Source organism: Gymnodraco acuticeps, unplaced genomic scaffold (genome assembly GCF_902827175.1).
Source record: "Gymnodraco acuticeps unplaced genomic scaffold, fGymAcu1.1, whole genome shotgun sequence".
Classification (NCBI taxonomy): Eukaryota; Metazoa; Chordata; class Actinopteri; order Perciformes; family Bathydraconidae; genus Gymnodraco; species Gymnodraco acuticeps.
The window spans coordinates 18,216-32,365 of NW_022991287.1; the positions used below are offsets into that span (position 1 = coordinate 18,216).

At 41.1% G+C, this 14,150-nt stretch overlaps 1 protein-coding gene across 2 annotated transcripts in view; it reads right to left on the bottom strand.

Moving 5' to 3' along the window:
• Positions 1-483: 483 nt before the first annotated feature.
• tpst1 (tyrosylprotein sulfotransferase 1) overlaps positions 484-14,150 on the bottom strand; it is a 44,613-nt gene continuing 30,946 nt past the window's right edge. The window contains exons 4-6 of one of the 2 annotated variants that reach the window (XM_034240019.1): positions 2,940-2,990; positions 2,320-2,383; positions 484-915 (exon numbers count right to left, since the gene is read on the bottom strand). In XM_034240019.1, the coding sequence (XP_034095910.1) occupies positions 2,348-2,383; positions 2,940-2,990 (87 nt within the window). In that variant the 3' untranslated portion in view covers positions 484-915; positions 2,320-2,347. The remainder of the gene's footprint in view (positions 916-2,319; positions 2,384-2,939; positions 2,991-14,150) is intronic. The other variant, XM_034240020.1, reaches the window with a different exon arrangement.

The following is a 14,150-nucleotide window of genomic DNA, read 5'->3' on the forward strand; positions in this document are numbered from 1 at the left end:
CTTGTATGTTTCTTTGTAAAGCGACCTTGAGGTTATGAAAGGCGCTATATAAATTCAAGTTATTATTAATTTATCATTATTAGACCAGAACAAACTGTTCTTAGGAAGGTCATCAAAATGTATATGTTCAATTAGCCCTATTATGCCTTTAAGGGTGTGTTGTATATGTTTTTGCCAAAATCCCGAAGTTCCCTCCATCCACTAGCTCAGCAATTCTCCTGACCTCTTTAAAATAATAATTAGTGGTATTTATTTGAGCACTTTTCTAAGTAATCAAAGCGCTTTACATTACATGAAATTACATATATAATACATTGAATACTGTAGACAATGCCCACAGAAGCAATTTAGGGAGAAGTGTTTCACTGGTCTCATCAGTGTCCAAACACAAAGCTCTTAAAGCCCACTAGCTGTCTAACACCAAATAGAAAACTAACAAGTTTGTATCACCATTCAACCAAAAATAACCAGACTGACACCAGGTTTAAAAACAAAAACAACAATGTTTATCATGGTTGATACCGATCAGTACCCATGGCATTGCACAATACAAAGGCATGAAAAAAAGTAACATTAAAATAGGTATGGCATCTTCCAAAAGCTAACTTTTTCATTCATAAATGCTTCTTGCGATCTCGGTTCACTGCATTTTCTTACAACAGAATCACAGAATTTGTCTAAATAGCCAGAAATAATTTCTAAAAATCGATGAGCGTGATATGACACGAAAAAGAACAATCAGCAGACATTCTGTGGCTGTGAGAAGTATTAGTATTATTTTCTGTACAGTACAACATCGAAGGCCAAGAGTTCTCCGTAGACTCCGCTGAGGTCATGTGACCGAGGCCCAACACACATGGAGGGGGGGCGGGTGAGACGATGGCCATGATTCTCTCTCCAACCGCTCCTCTGGTCCTGTTAGAAACATCACAATGCATTGTTTTAATTAAAAGCAGTTTTACGACTTAATCAGCGGCCTGTAAACTTTATTAGTTTGGGTTTCACCAACTTACCACTCCCAACTCGACATGAAAGGAAATACCCTTATCCACTTTATTGCTGAGAGTTAGAAGAAAAGGTCTATACCGCTTGTTAAGATGGCAGAGCTAGTAGTGGGTTAGCTCAGGTTAGCATAAAGAAAGGACAAATATAGCCTGGCTGAAATGGTTCTAAAATCCCCCCAACAGATAAATACATGTTTATCCGTATAAAAACAAAGCATGAAAACAACAACTCCCTGTTTGAGGGGGGGTTTATGTGGGGGCTATATCTTGGCGGGGTAATGTTAGCATGTACAGTATATATTCAGTGTACAGACGAGACAGGGCAATAGATCTTATCACCTAAAGTTAGATAATTGTTGACTGGTCGTTTCAAGATTTCCTCTCAGGCTCTGGAACATTCTGCATGTTTACTGGTTACTGAGTTTATTTCAGACTAAATATGAATTGATGTCACAATAGTCAATGGAGTGAAAAATAATGGGATGAAATATGAATACCATTGAATATTCTTACAAAGTTACTACATGCCATTTGTTCTGGCAGTGGTGGATGAAATGGTGGCCGACATGTTAGAGCAGCAGCGTCTGTGGACCCTGAGGAGGTCTGAGCAGGCAGAACTACCGTCTGTACTCTACTATAGGTCACCATCCTGTGAACACATGGTGTCAAGTATTACAAGGTCAGGAAGTGAGGTTAAGGTAGAGAACGTTTGAATGATGCGTGTGTGTTTTATACATAACATCTGAGGCTGAACAGTTGATACTTTTTTTAATAAGCTTTGTCGTCATATTTGATGATGTCGTCATTGAAAATGATGGAACTAAATAATGATTCATTAAGTGGGATTCATCAATTAAATGTGTTGGACATTTTATGAATAAATCAACTCTTTTTACGAGTATATGAGTCAGTTTCATTCGATTGCTACCATGCTAATACAATGTGCGTTGAGCAGGAGAGGAAGCAGCATTTTGACCACAATGAACATTTGTTTTTTTTAGGTTAAAACTCAAAGAAATACACATAAAACGACATGTTTGTTTCCAATACATTTTGACTTTACACAGCTCTGGAGTCATTGGAAATGTTTTGATCACATACGCCTGAAACAATCCTACCCAGCCACCACTGAAACTTATTCTTCAAATAGTATAGATTTGTATTTTGGTGTAGCCTCATTTCATCTGAAACTGTAAAAAAGAAATCTGCGAAGCATTCAAATGTTTGATTTCCTACAAGTTGTGATTATGTCTTCAAATCCTCCAGTGAAAGTAACAGATGAATGTAATGGAGTATAGAGCAGCATGTTGTGTACCTGTGTGTGGTGAGGCGCTCTGCTGCTCCTAACTGGGCTTGGGTCTCACTGCAGACTTCTGAATCTGTATGGAGGAACAAAGAGGAGACAACGCACACACAGGTTACAGTCTGAGAGTGAGAGATAAGGAAACACCAGAATTGAAAACTCCAAGAAGATTCTCCAGTCAGCTGACTCACTGACTTCACATTTGTATGTCCTTTCCCCATGATTCAAAGAAAAAAGAGTGCTGATTGTGTGAAAAGAACGTCATTATTAACAAAGCAGACAGACTCTTCTGAAGTGAGTTCCTACAGCATGAAGACAAAAAGATGTAGGTTGCCGTGACAACCAGAGGAGGGCACCAGTGCTCTGCAGACCCAGACACAACAAAGCAACATCAAGAGATTAACAAACTAAAGAACCACAACAGACCAAAAGCATGGAGACAATCATGAGGCGGACAACAAGCTGCGTTTAATGACAAGGAACTCAAGAGATGAGTAAATGTGAGCAGATCTGAAAGGAGACCTCCACTGAGCTGCAGATGGTTCAACTCAAATCAGACACTAAAAAGAAAAAGTGGAATTGTGTGTAAAAACAATGATAGAAAAGCTAAACAGGCAGAAATGTTACTGTACCTGTGATTGTTCTTTTAGGAAATCTGGTAGCTGAAATTCACCCTTAAAGACCTGGGAAAACAAAGGACCAGGTTTAGAGCTCCACAAATGTACTGAATGCTTAAATGCATCGTCTGGATCACCACGGTTTACTGATGAGCATTTTCTGTGTGTGTTCCAGAGTTAGGAGATTCCTCTCAGCGACACACACCACTACTCCCGTCTCATTCCACGACTCATAACATCTACACAGGAAGTCACCTCCTGCGCGTTGAATGAAAACAACGCAGTAGCATGAGGTCGTTCTGTCAGCCGGGGATAGAGAAGAATGTGTGGGGGGGGGGGGGGGAGACTGGGAGGAACGGCAGCGTAATGACGGATGGAAGCTGGATATCAAAGGACTCGCAGATAAAGACATGAGACAGGAGCAGAGAGACAGCTCACTACATCCCCTCCTATCAGCATGTTATTTATTCAGCTGTTTGCAACCACCGGTTTGCCTTTCATTATTTAACATGGCTAAGTTGAAAACTCGATTCTGATTGGTCAGTGTGGTTTGGAAAAAGAGCAGACGGATGTTTTGATTAAGGGATCCTATGCAGTCATATCCATCCGGCAAGAAGTCTGGTGAATTTCAACTAAGTAGTGGCCACAAAAATATGATCCTCTATCGAAAACACCACCTTTTTGAATATCTATTTCTATATTTGTGGAGAGCGGGAAACTTTGGATTCATGATGGATAGACTGTCCTGAAAAAGAGAAGACGACAAAAAAGTGCAAGAGACGCAAAGAGGTTAAAGACAACGAGCTGGAGGACAGAGAAAGCCGCAGCAGCAGCAGAAGAAGAAGACAGACAGGAAGTGAACACTAACGGGAAAACAGTACTCTGGCAGTGTTTAAAGACTGCTTGATGGAACAGAACATGTGAGCAGACAGTTACAGAAAACCTGGATCAGTGCTGCCGCCATTTTAAGTGATGTTGCTGTCAGCCGCCGTTCAGCCGTTGGTACCAGAAAGCTCAGCCATCAGACCGCACCATTACGTTTAAATCAATATGTTGTATGAAATTCCATGTAGCCTTACATAATGTGTAGTGTGGTATTAAAGCATGATGTGCAGTATGTGTGTTTATATAGAAATATAGAAACTGGTTAGTTTTGCCTGCTTGTGTTGTGTTTAGTGTTGCGGTTTCTCGTTGCTTTTTGCAGTGTTTCTGTTGCTCCGACGTCCCCTCTCTGTCACCACCACTAACCTCAGCCGCACTCCAAGCAACGGCAACATCACAACAACCACAGGCAAACACAGGCAGTAAACAAGGGCAACGAATGACTGAACTATTAAAAGACGGAATTTTTATGTGCCTATTTTGATCTCATGGTTAAAAAAAATTCGTCCTTTTGATGGTTTACATAGCAGCGCTGCTACACCCAACATATCAAATGTTATTGGATCAGATAATGATGCTAGATCTGAACTGGACCCCCGTAGTGTGGGAGGACTGGATCAGAAGTCTTGTGCCCCCCTCTACAGCTCAGAAGAATACACTTTCCCAAAAACCTATTCCTTAATCCCCTGCGTGACTTCATGCATGCTTGCGTGCTTGCCTGGAGTGAACTCAGCGCCAGAAAATCCACGTAATCTCAAATTATTTCCAACACCAGAGACAGGGAGGCGAGCGCATGTTACTGATTTCCTGCCGGGAGCCATTTTGCAGCTTTCCCTCCTCAGCGGGGAGGCTCCGGGCCAGACTGCTGAGAGGCCGTCCAACCCAGAGAGGAGAGGGGGGAGAGGAGAGGAGAGGAGAGGAGAGGAGAGGAGAGGAGAGGAGGAGAATGCCCTCTGGTTGGACAAAAACAATCTAAGTGGTGAGCCGTCTGCTGAAGATCAATGTGTCCTTCAGAGGACAGAGAGGTGAAGGGTGACCTCTGAGAAGGCCCAGACTCCATGGCTACATGTTGGATCTCTGCAGTAACATGAAGCCGGCCCCCTCCTGTCCAACAGAGCCCCCCCCCCTCCAGGGCTGTGACCCGTGAAGGATCCGCTTAAGAAAAGGAGGGATAGTCACAGCCTCTTCGATTGAGGCAGACAACACGAGATGAAACACAGATCAGAGGGCCGCTGCCTGCCAATCATCTGTCTGACAGAGGGGATGCTGTGCTGCCTTCCTGTCATGATCCCACGGTTCAATGAACACACGCTGACCTCTTTTAAACTCATATGAAGGTGTCTGTCAGCTCATAAAAATGCTAAAAGTGACTTTCCACAGTTATAGGTAGTCACCACGTTTCTGTGATGGAAACTTCTGAAGCCATGGAGACGAAACTCAGAGAGACACGGGGAGAGCTGGAGCTTGATGGCAAACACTGATGGTTTATTATAGAGTTGGAGAACTGACAAAACGTGTGCTGCTGCCATGAGGTGACACAGCGGATGCCAAACCAATTCTGAAGAACTCTAACCCCAGACCCATGGATTTGGCTGGTTCTGAGAGAATACATGCTGCATAAGAAGATAAAACAGGCAAAGCACTATACCACCTCTATCAGCTGACGCCAACAGGCAGGAATATGGAGATAAACATTGAGAGCAGTCTCAGGCCTGTGCTCAGTGAGGTCTCAGGCCTGTGCTCAGTGAGGTCTCAGGCCTGTGCTCAGTGAGGTCTCAGGCCTGTGCTCAGTGAGGTCTCAGGCCTGTGCTCAGTGAGGTCGGGACAGACTGATAAACTGGGTCAGAGGTGTGGACCTAGGAAAATATTTCCCCAACAGTTTTAATAACTGAGATCGGAACTATGTCTACGGTCTACGGTTTAGAATTCAATGCAATCAAAATGTAGAAATCCACGTTATTTCCTTGATCTGCTAATTGGGAAAGTTCATCATTGACTTGGGAAATGCCATTAAGGGGACCTTGCATTTTTTTTTGGTCAATATCGTCTTTGATAGCCTTTAATGAGCATGATAGATTACAACATTTTGAATTGGCTCAAAAGTTAATATTCTTTTGCGAACGATTAAATAAAAGTGATTTGAGTTTCAAGGGAAAACTAAAGTCTAGTTTTTCTTCTTCAGTTGCAAAAAACGTGCCAACTTTCTCCAATTATAATGTATAAATGGTGGCTTCACTCTTCAGAGGATGAAAGCCCATCTGTGGGTAAATATTCTCCAGGAGGAGGTTACAAGAATCTTGAATGTTGAATTATCACATGCAGCAACATTTCTTAGAAGAGTATTGTTATTAAAAAAAACTCTAATCTGACTGTGCTAACGGAGTCTCCTGAAGCCAAAGGTTTGACGGCTGTGAGAACTAACAGCAGCCATGCTTGTTTAAAAGTTCATTATGATAGTGGCTTTGGAAGGAGAAGGGACAGGCTGCCAGTGTTGCCAACTTGACGATGTGTAGCCAGATTTAGTGAATGTTTGAGCTTGTGCATAGCTACATTTAGGTTTGGATCCTTTCAAAATGTACCATTCTCTTGCTAGCTTCACGAGATTACCAACACTAGCTACAACGAGTTTGATGATCCAATTCCGTAGATAACCCTAATACTATAAGTAGACCTTTCGTTAGGCGGTTTTTGTCAATTATATTCCTTTTTTAATTCAGTGTTCTATTAAAACAGAAAACCTTCTGTACCTTCCATCTCACTATAACAGCCGTAAAGAATATGTAAACCACTGACTAGGGGTGCTCGAATACGGCTAAAAGTATAATCACAACTATTTTTGAATGATCTTGAGATGACCATTATTTATTTTAGGTACAAAATATTTGTAATCCACTTTTTATATAAAGAGAGCACGGCTTCCTCTTCCATGGTGTGCTACATTCCTGCTAATCAACACATATTTGCTTTAAAATAAGAGCTCCTTACCCACAGTGCATCTCCGAGAAGGGAACCAAAGTGAGGTAGAGTCTCAGAGGAGCCCAGAGGCAGGGTTTAGCACGGTGGGGTCAGCCAAGGTGCATGCTGGTACAAGCAGCAGGTCAGCCCAGTGTGGAGCGGCCAAACTAAAGCCTGCAGTGCCTCAGCCTCAGCACTATGGCGGGGGCTCCCTGTGACTAAGCCCCAGTCCCGGGGGTTTGAATGTGGTAACAGCCCAGTGCATCTGAAAAGCTGCCAGTGTTGAGCCGTGAGCTTCAGAGGAGACTGCAAGAGCTGCACAGCAGTCTGCTTCCACCCGAGGTTTCCAGGGATATTGTTACCAAATGCTTTTATCCGAACTACACACAGAAACTCTTTGGAATCTGTGCATGTGTGTGTGCTGTTTCTGGAGCCAGGGGCTGTAATAAGCTTTGATAATACAAAGTAATGTTCAATCACCTGTGTTTGGAGATTGTTTTCGAGAGAGCAATAACTTGAGAGGACGCTTAATGATTTTCCTTCCCTAATCTCCTTGTGGTCGATCTTTGCCAGGGGGCCTAATACACTCAACAGACACATAATTAATCTGTTACAAGTCCTAGAATTGACCTTAAAATCAGGTCCAATTATCAAAAACTGTTGAGTACTGATAGTCAGAGTGGTGCCTGATGACAATTTATTTAGGCTGACTCGCAAGTTGCAAGGCAAGAGATCCCTAGACAAAAAGCAATGGCATTTCTCCATTGGATTTCAGTATATTGCAAAAATCTTTGTGGCCAACAAACAATGATACTTTTACGTTTTCGTCAGCAGGATAATTTCCATTGCATAAATGCAATCCCCAGGAGTAACGCTAGGCTACAAACAAACTACATCTCGGTAGAATCAACATCGCTAAGCTAAAGGCGTGATGATGTTTAGTAGTTTAGCAACCGCCATTTCTATGACAGAAGTTTTGGGCATTCCCTAGTGGGGTATTCACTGATGTATTGTATTTCTGAGAACTAAACACGACAATATCTTTGCTTGATTTAACCAGAGATCTTATTTCAGGGTCTAACCACAATCGCAAAAAAACATTGACTTTGAGACGAGGGAACCAGAGGAGGTACATGCTAAGCAGTGGCGACTGGTCATTAGGGGCACAGCCCCACCTAGTGTCAGCAAAAAGTATTAAAAATAATGATTACAACAAAATGCAAAAAATAAATAAAAAAATATATAAAATATATTTTAAGATCATGTTTAATAATCTGATTCGTCTGTACATTGCTGTTTTAGTCTGTGTTCTTCTAATTAGTGTCTACAGTGTGTGCCTATTGAGCTGTTTAGAGCCATGTGGGACAAAACCCGATCCTGCCCCTCCCTCTCACTGTCTAACTGAATGGTGACTGTAAAAACTACACTGCGCATGCTCAGAATATTTTCCTATTTAATGTGTGTGGCAACAAAATAATGACCATCAGGGCATAGAGCTGCCATCCCCACCATACGTCATCTCACATAATTCAGAGCTGATTGGCTGTAAGTACGTGTGCCGCGAAAAGTGTGGTGTGTGAAGACGAGACGAGAGCTGCAGTGACGCATCCTAAAACTAGGAAGTAAGCTGCGCATGGCTTCCCTCGACAAAAAAGCAATGAGATTTTTCCATAGGATTTTAGAAAATAGCTCCAAATAAGGTCTGTGGGAAACGTAGCTGTTAGATAAATGCACGTTTTGTTCAGCCGGATAATATCCACATGTCTACCCTACTTTTATCATTTTCTAATCATAAATCTATTGATTAGATCAGATTTATGATAGACTTTTGAAACTACAAGAACATAAGGAGGACTTTTACAAAAAAGTAATAGAGATTTTTGTCCAGAAGGATAGGCCAATGGACTTCATCTTCAAGTCAAGGTAAGACTGCAATTTTATTGAAAATGGGATCTTACTAAGAGAGAACAATTCAATATTTAAATGATAAAAATTACATTTTTTGGGTATCCTTTTGTTGAACTGTCTGTTTAAAATTAGTCGAAGCATCAGACAAAAAAAGCTTTTGAAAATAATATTATATTTTGATTTAGGTCAAAATATAATATTTGTAAACCTGAAGAGTCAGTGCCGGTGCCTCAGCAGCCATGAACCTCACTGCACCTCACTGCAGAAGCTTATAGACATCTAAGTTTTTTGTGCCCCACCACTTTTGTACATATAAAAACGCCACTGATGCTAAGTCATTGAAGCATTTTGGGAGTCGTTTGAGCACCACTCTAAAACATTGTTAACCTAATCATGTGGTTTTAATAGGGAAAGTTTGTGTATGGCTGCTTGCTTTTAGACAATGATTACATATTTTAGGGGAATCAACAAATGGAAAGGAATCTTGATAATTCAGAAGAGTGCTGTAAGCTCAGAGAAGCCTCTTATCGGAAAGCTTATATGTAAAAAGGTTTTCTATAAACCAAGCCTTAAAGTAAGCTATCAAAGTATATTTGCTCTTAGTATAAAAAAACCTCTTCAAGCAATCTTAATATGAGTTGAAGGAATTAGAGGCATGGATCATTGGACATTTCATGTGCAGTCCTCATTAAGAAATATTTTAGTCACTTTCTTTCCCATGCTCGTATAGTCGATGGTTTTATGAATACGAGTCTCTGTGGAGGTCTAAGAGCCAAAGAGCTTCACGACGGCTGAGAACTGACGCGGGCCCTGGATCAATACAACGTGATAAGCCTGCACATCAATAAGAGTTCTTGCAGCAATATGAAGGAGGAGGTTCTGCAGCAGAGCGGAGCACAACACGCTGAACGAGGAACTCTACATACATTCATTCTCATTTCTCTACTTACTCATTGTTACTGTGAGAAAGTGAGAACTTATCGATCCCAATATCCATTTCTCACCAGGGATCGGAACAACTGCAAAGCCACTTTAAAGCTATTGATTGTGGCTTCAAGAGATGGGCCCAAGGGGCCTCATTTACAGAAGCTGGAACCACCTCTCCTGACCAGCAGTCAGAGGGGAGGCCTCCACAAAAAGAACACAACTCAGGTGTTGTCTTTTTAACAAAGTCATTAGCGGGTCGGAGCAATTTGTTCCTTTATCATTTTCATTTTTGTGCAAATTCTGTGAATTGAGTTTTGAAACTGAGAACTGATCAACATCAAATGTATGACCTGAGCCCACTCCAAGAGCTGGGACTATATAACTGTAGAGAAATAAAAGATCCTTGACTACAGACGGATAAAACTAACATGAACAAAACACACCTTTTTCTGACAAGGTGTAGGTCTCCACCCCACCATGTCTAAGAGTGGTGCAGTGATGACGTGTCATTGTAGTGCGACAGGGAACTTAGTGTCCCTTGACAAAACGCAATGGGAGATCCCCATTGGATATTACTATATTGCAGGATATAAACTTTATGGCCAACACACATCCATGATACTTAACACGTTTTGGTCAGCAGGATAATACTAATTAACACCACGTTGTGTTCACTGTTTATGTAGATGTAATTGGCAGAAATAAAAAGCTGATGGAGTGCTATAAAAGGAACTATCACAGTCATATGGCTGCGCATGACACCATTACGCTAAAGGTGGACCGCCGTCGGCATGATGGCGTTCATTTAGTCACCAATTAGCAACCGCCGTTTGTATAACATATAGAAGCTTTGGAGATTCACACATTTTGTAAGCTTGGGATAACTACAGATATTTCAAGCTTCTTACCAATAAGTGGTAAGAAAGTATTTTCTGGTTATTAGGACTCTTTACTGCACCACTTTATAAATGATTACCTTTAAACTTTATTTCTTAAATCTATACAAAACAGATGGACTGTTTTGACCTCAGGGCTGATACTGCTTGGAGGATAACTTTTAAGACTGGTTTTGACTCACAGTAGAAAACAACTGAGCGTCATTGAGATAAGGCTGCTCTCAACAGGTCAAGCTTCATTAATCATCCAGATCCCTCCGTCTCCACAACACAAACATTTGGTTCAATGGCTGCTTCCAAACTATTTATTCACCAAGCAGTGAGAACCAGGCTGCATATTCTGTGGTGAAATCAGGGCTGACGATGAGATGAGACAGAGGGTAAATGTTTGGATGGGGCTGGGTGAAAACCCAAGACAGCGAAGAGCATTTCCACATGTGGCTTCATCATACAGTGATTTAGTTCAGGGCTGCTTTCCAGATGTCTTAGGCAATACAGCAGAGAATATTAGGGAGGGGGTGCTAACATACTAATGGAAACAAAATTATTCTCAGAAGTTGATGACTAAAAAGAACAATAAAAGCAGCCTTTGGACTCAAGAAGTTAAACGACTTTCTGTCCTTGTTTTGTGTAGTTCACTGAAACAGCAAACTACTGTTTTGTGCCCTAAAACGAATATAATTGTTATTTTTCCATTACTTTTCTTCTGTAATTCATCTCTTTGACAGCCCTGCCCCCCTTCTTCTTTTAATGCATTCTTCAGGCGGCCACCACGGCACACTTAACCTTTCACCTCTGTGTAGTGCCTGGCTGCCCGCATGTGAAGACTGCTTTAGTTGTTAAGATGTTACTAAAGAGTAAGACAACAGACCCATCTTACTAACAGGGCTTTATTTGGTCAAATTGCATCAAAAGGTTTTGAAAAAGTGGGAAGTCTTTGACATTAATTCAATTGTGTAGCATTTTCTGTTTTAGATTTGTTACAAATCCGTATCTGAGGTACAAGCATGAAAACAATAATACAGAGCCTGCAGCTGGGTTTGATGCAGGGAAATCGCTCTAATAACGCGCAGATGTACACAGCATCAATCTAATCAGAGGAGCTTAAACACACACATGTTGTCGTCTAGACAGGGAAGCCTATTGTGAGGAGGACAGCGTTAACTCAGGGTATATGCAGGAATCCTGAAGTCAAATGTAACACCTTTTAAGACCTTTTCCATACATTTTAAGACCTCATCGCCACTTTGAGTTTTAACCGGTTACATTGACACACTTTACCTCACATTTACTATATACAGTATTGATTGTCCTTCCTCCTTATCTTCCAACCATTTGGACGCAAACTTGCATTTCCCCATAACGATGTTGTTTAACAACCGGCACAAACGGACCTTCGCGCTATCAAGCAGTGAGCGTGCGATGTCCTGTTCAGATGACGTCCAATCCAACGGGATGCCATAAATAAACTACACAGAATCACACTACACACCTACGCAATGATTACATTCAGGCAGACTGTAGAATACAACCTCTTTGGACAATTTATATACTTATTGAAAACAAGCTACAACATTTAATACCTTGGAAAATGCCGTTTAATACTTTTTAATAGCCTTAATTTTGGCTAAATTGATTTATCAACTTTTAATACTTTTTAAGACCCCGCGGACCCCCTGTAACTATTTCAGAGAGCGGAGGAAGACATGGATATTTACTGCATCCAAAATATGTAAACAGGACCACAGGCACATTTGAAAAGCATTAGCATGCGCAACATGATGCTAACATGACAGGAAAAACATGAGGATTTGAAAGCAGTCCAGCACACTGACATATGGCAGCCTTGATAGAAAATTGGTAACATACAGTATGCAGGCTCACCTTTAAAGTAACAGACCAACATTTGTGAAATGTGCAACTTTGTACTTTTCTTAAAATGAGGCATTGTAATTTTAGGAGCATTTCAACACAACAGCTGTCTGCAATGTATCTGCAACCTCAACATTCATGGAGCCAGATGCAAAAAGCTCTGATCAGATACACAACTAGATCTGTACGGGACTGGACATGATCTGTTAAATGTGTTCAATTCTTTTTTGAACCGTCTGGTAGTAAGCTAACAAACCTGTGTTGAATGTTGAGTTTTGCCCTTATCAGTCTCCTCAGACGTGTCGGGGCAGATGTGGCTCAGGGGATAATGGGCCTATACCAACCAGCGGTTTGATCCCCCAGCAACCCCGAATTGCTCCCGTAAAAATGCACCAATACAATATAAAACGCACCAAAAACCTATTAGGTATAGTTTTCCACTTATTTGAATTAAACCTTGATTTACAAAGTTACATTTAAAGATGTACCAGCTCTGCACGCTGTTTTTGACCCCCATCATCCTCTTTCTCGCCACACGTACGCATATCCTCTTAGTGGTTTAGTTCTGAACTTATTTATATGTTTGTGACGCTGGGTTGAGCTTTATTAAAAAGGCACATCTTTAACCTGTTTTTCAGGTCTCAGGCTCGAAAATGACATAACCAGAACAAAAGACTATATCTTCACTTCTAAAAGGGTTAAATTAATAATCTTTTTTCAAAGCAATGATACATCTGTGAGTTGGATGTAGAAAAGTCAGAATCAATATACTGTAGATGTATTTATTTTAAGGTAAATTCAGATTGAACATAGTAGAACAGTGTAAATTATAGTGTCCGTCCAAAAAAAAAACATGACTTACAGTGAAAACCAGCCTTAATGATGGGATAGTAGACTAAAAGCTTTAGGAATCCAAACTATAACATTGATACCCTGTATCAAGATTGATGCAAAACAAGTGAAATTTGACCTTTTTAGAGAGGTTTAGAAAAAAGAAACTCACTTCTGGGTCATTTGGGTAGATTTGCCATATCTCTGTTTTGAACTGTTAGAGCCAATAGAATCGAGGGGGAGTTCCTAAATCCATCTAAACATTACCATTGAGGAATGAGAGTGATGCGCAGCCAGCATCCCCCAAACCAGAAGCTGTCATACACTCTCGTAGCTCTCATACAGTAGCAGATATATATGAAAGGTACTCTTATTGACATAAATGTTATGATCAGTAATCATTTCAAAGTGACACAGAGACATTGGATTGACCTTCAGCAGCGTTTATATGCGTTTCAATGCCATTGAACACAACTTTTGATCAGAAAACAGCAAAAGTAAGACGTATTTGCCGTTTTGGCCACGTAAAGTGAAGTTGTGTGTTGTCTTTGCTGGCTTTCGCTGCTGTGAGTTTTAGTCGCGCAGTGATGATACTTATACCATTGGAATTTGTGGAATCTCAGCTTTCATATGATATCTAGTTTGTGTAGATCCGATGAAGTATAAAATATTTCTACCGTGAGTTATGTGCTTAGCGCGTTAGCACTCTTTCGATTAGTGCTAATTCGGCGTTAGAATTGTGTTTTGTTTCGGTAAAAATGGTTCATATCGCCAGGTAGCTGAGTTTCTTCCCGTTAAATGGGCATGACACATTAATAGATTATTAAATGTTAAGAAGCCCTCAGACGATGTTTCTTGCAAGATGTTGCGGGAGCCCCCGCCCCCGGGGGCTCCCGGGCTTAACAGGTTAACCACTGGTGTGCCTTTCTATAGTTTCTGCTACACCAGTCTACAG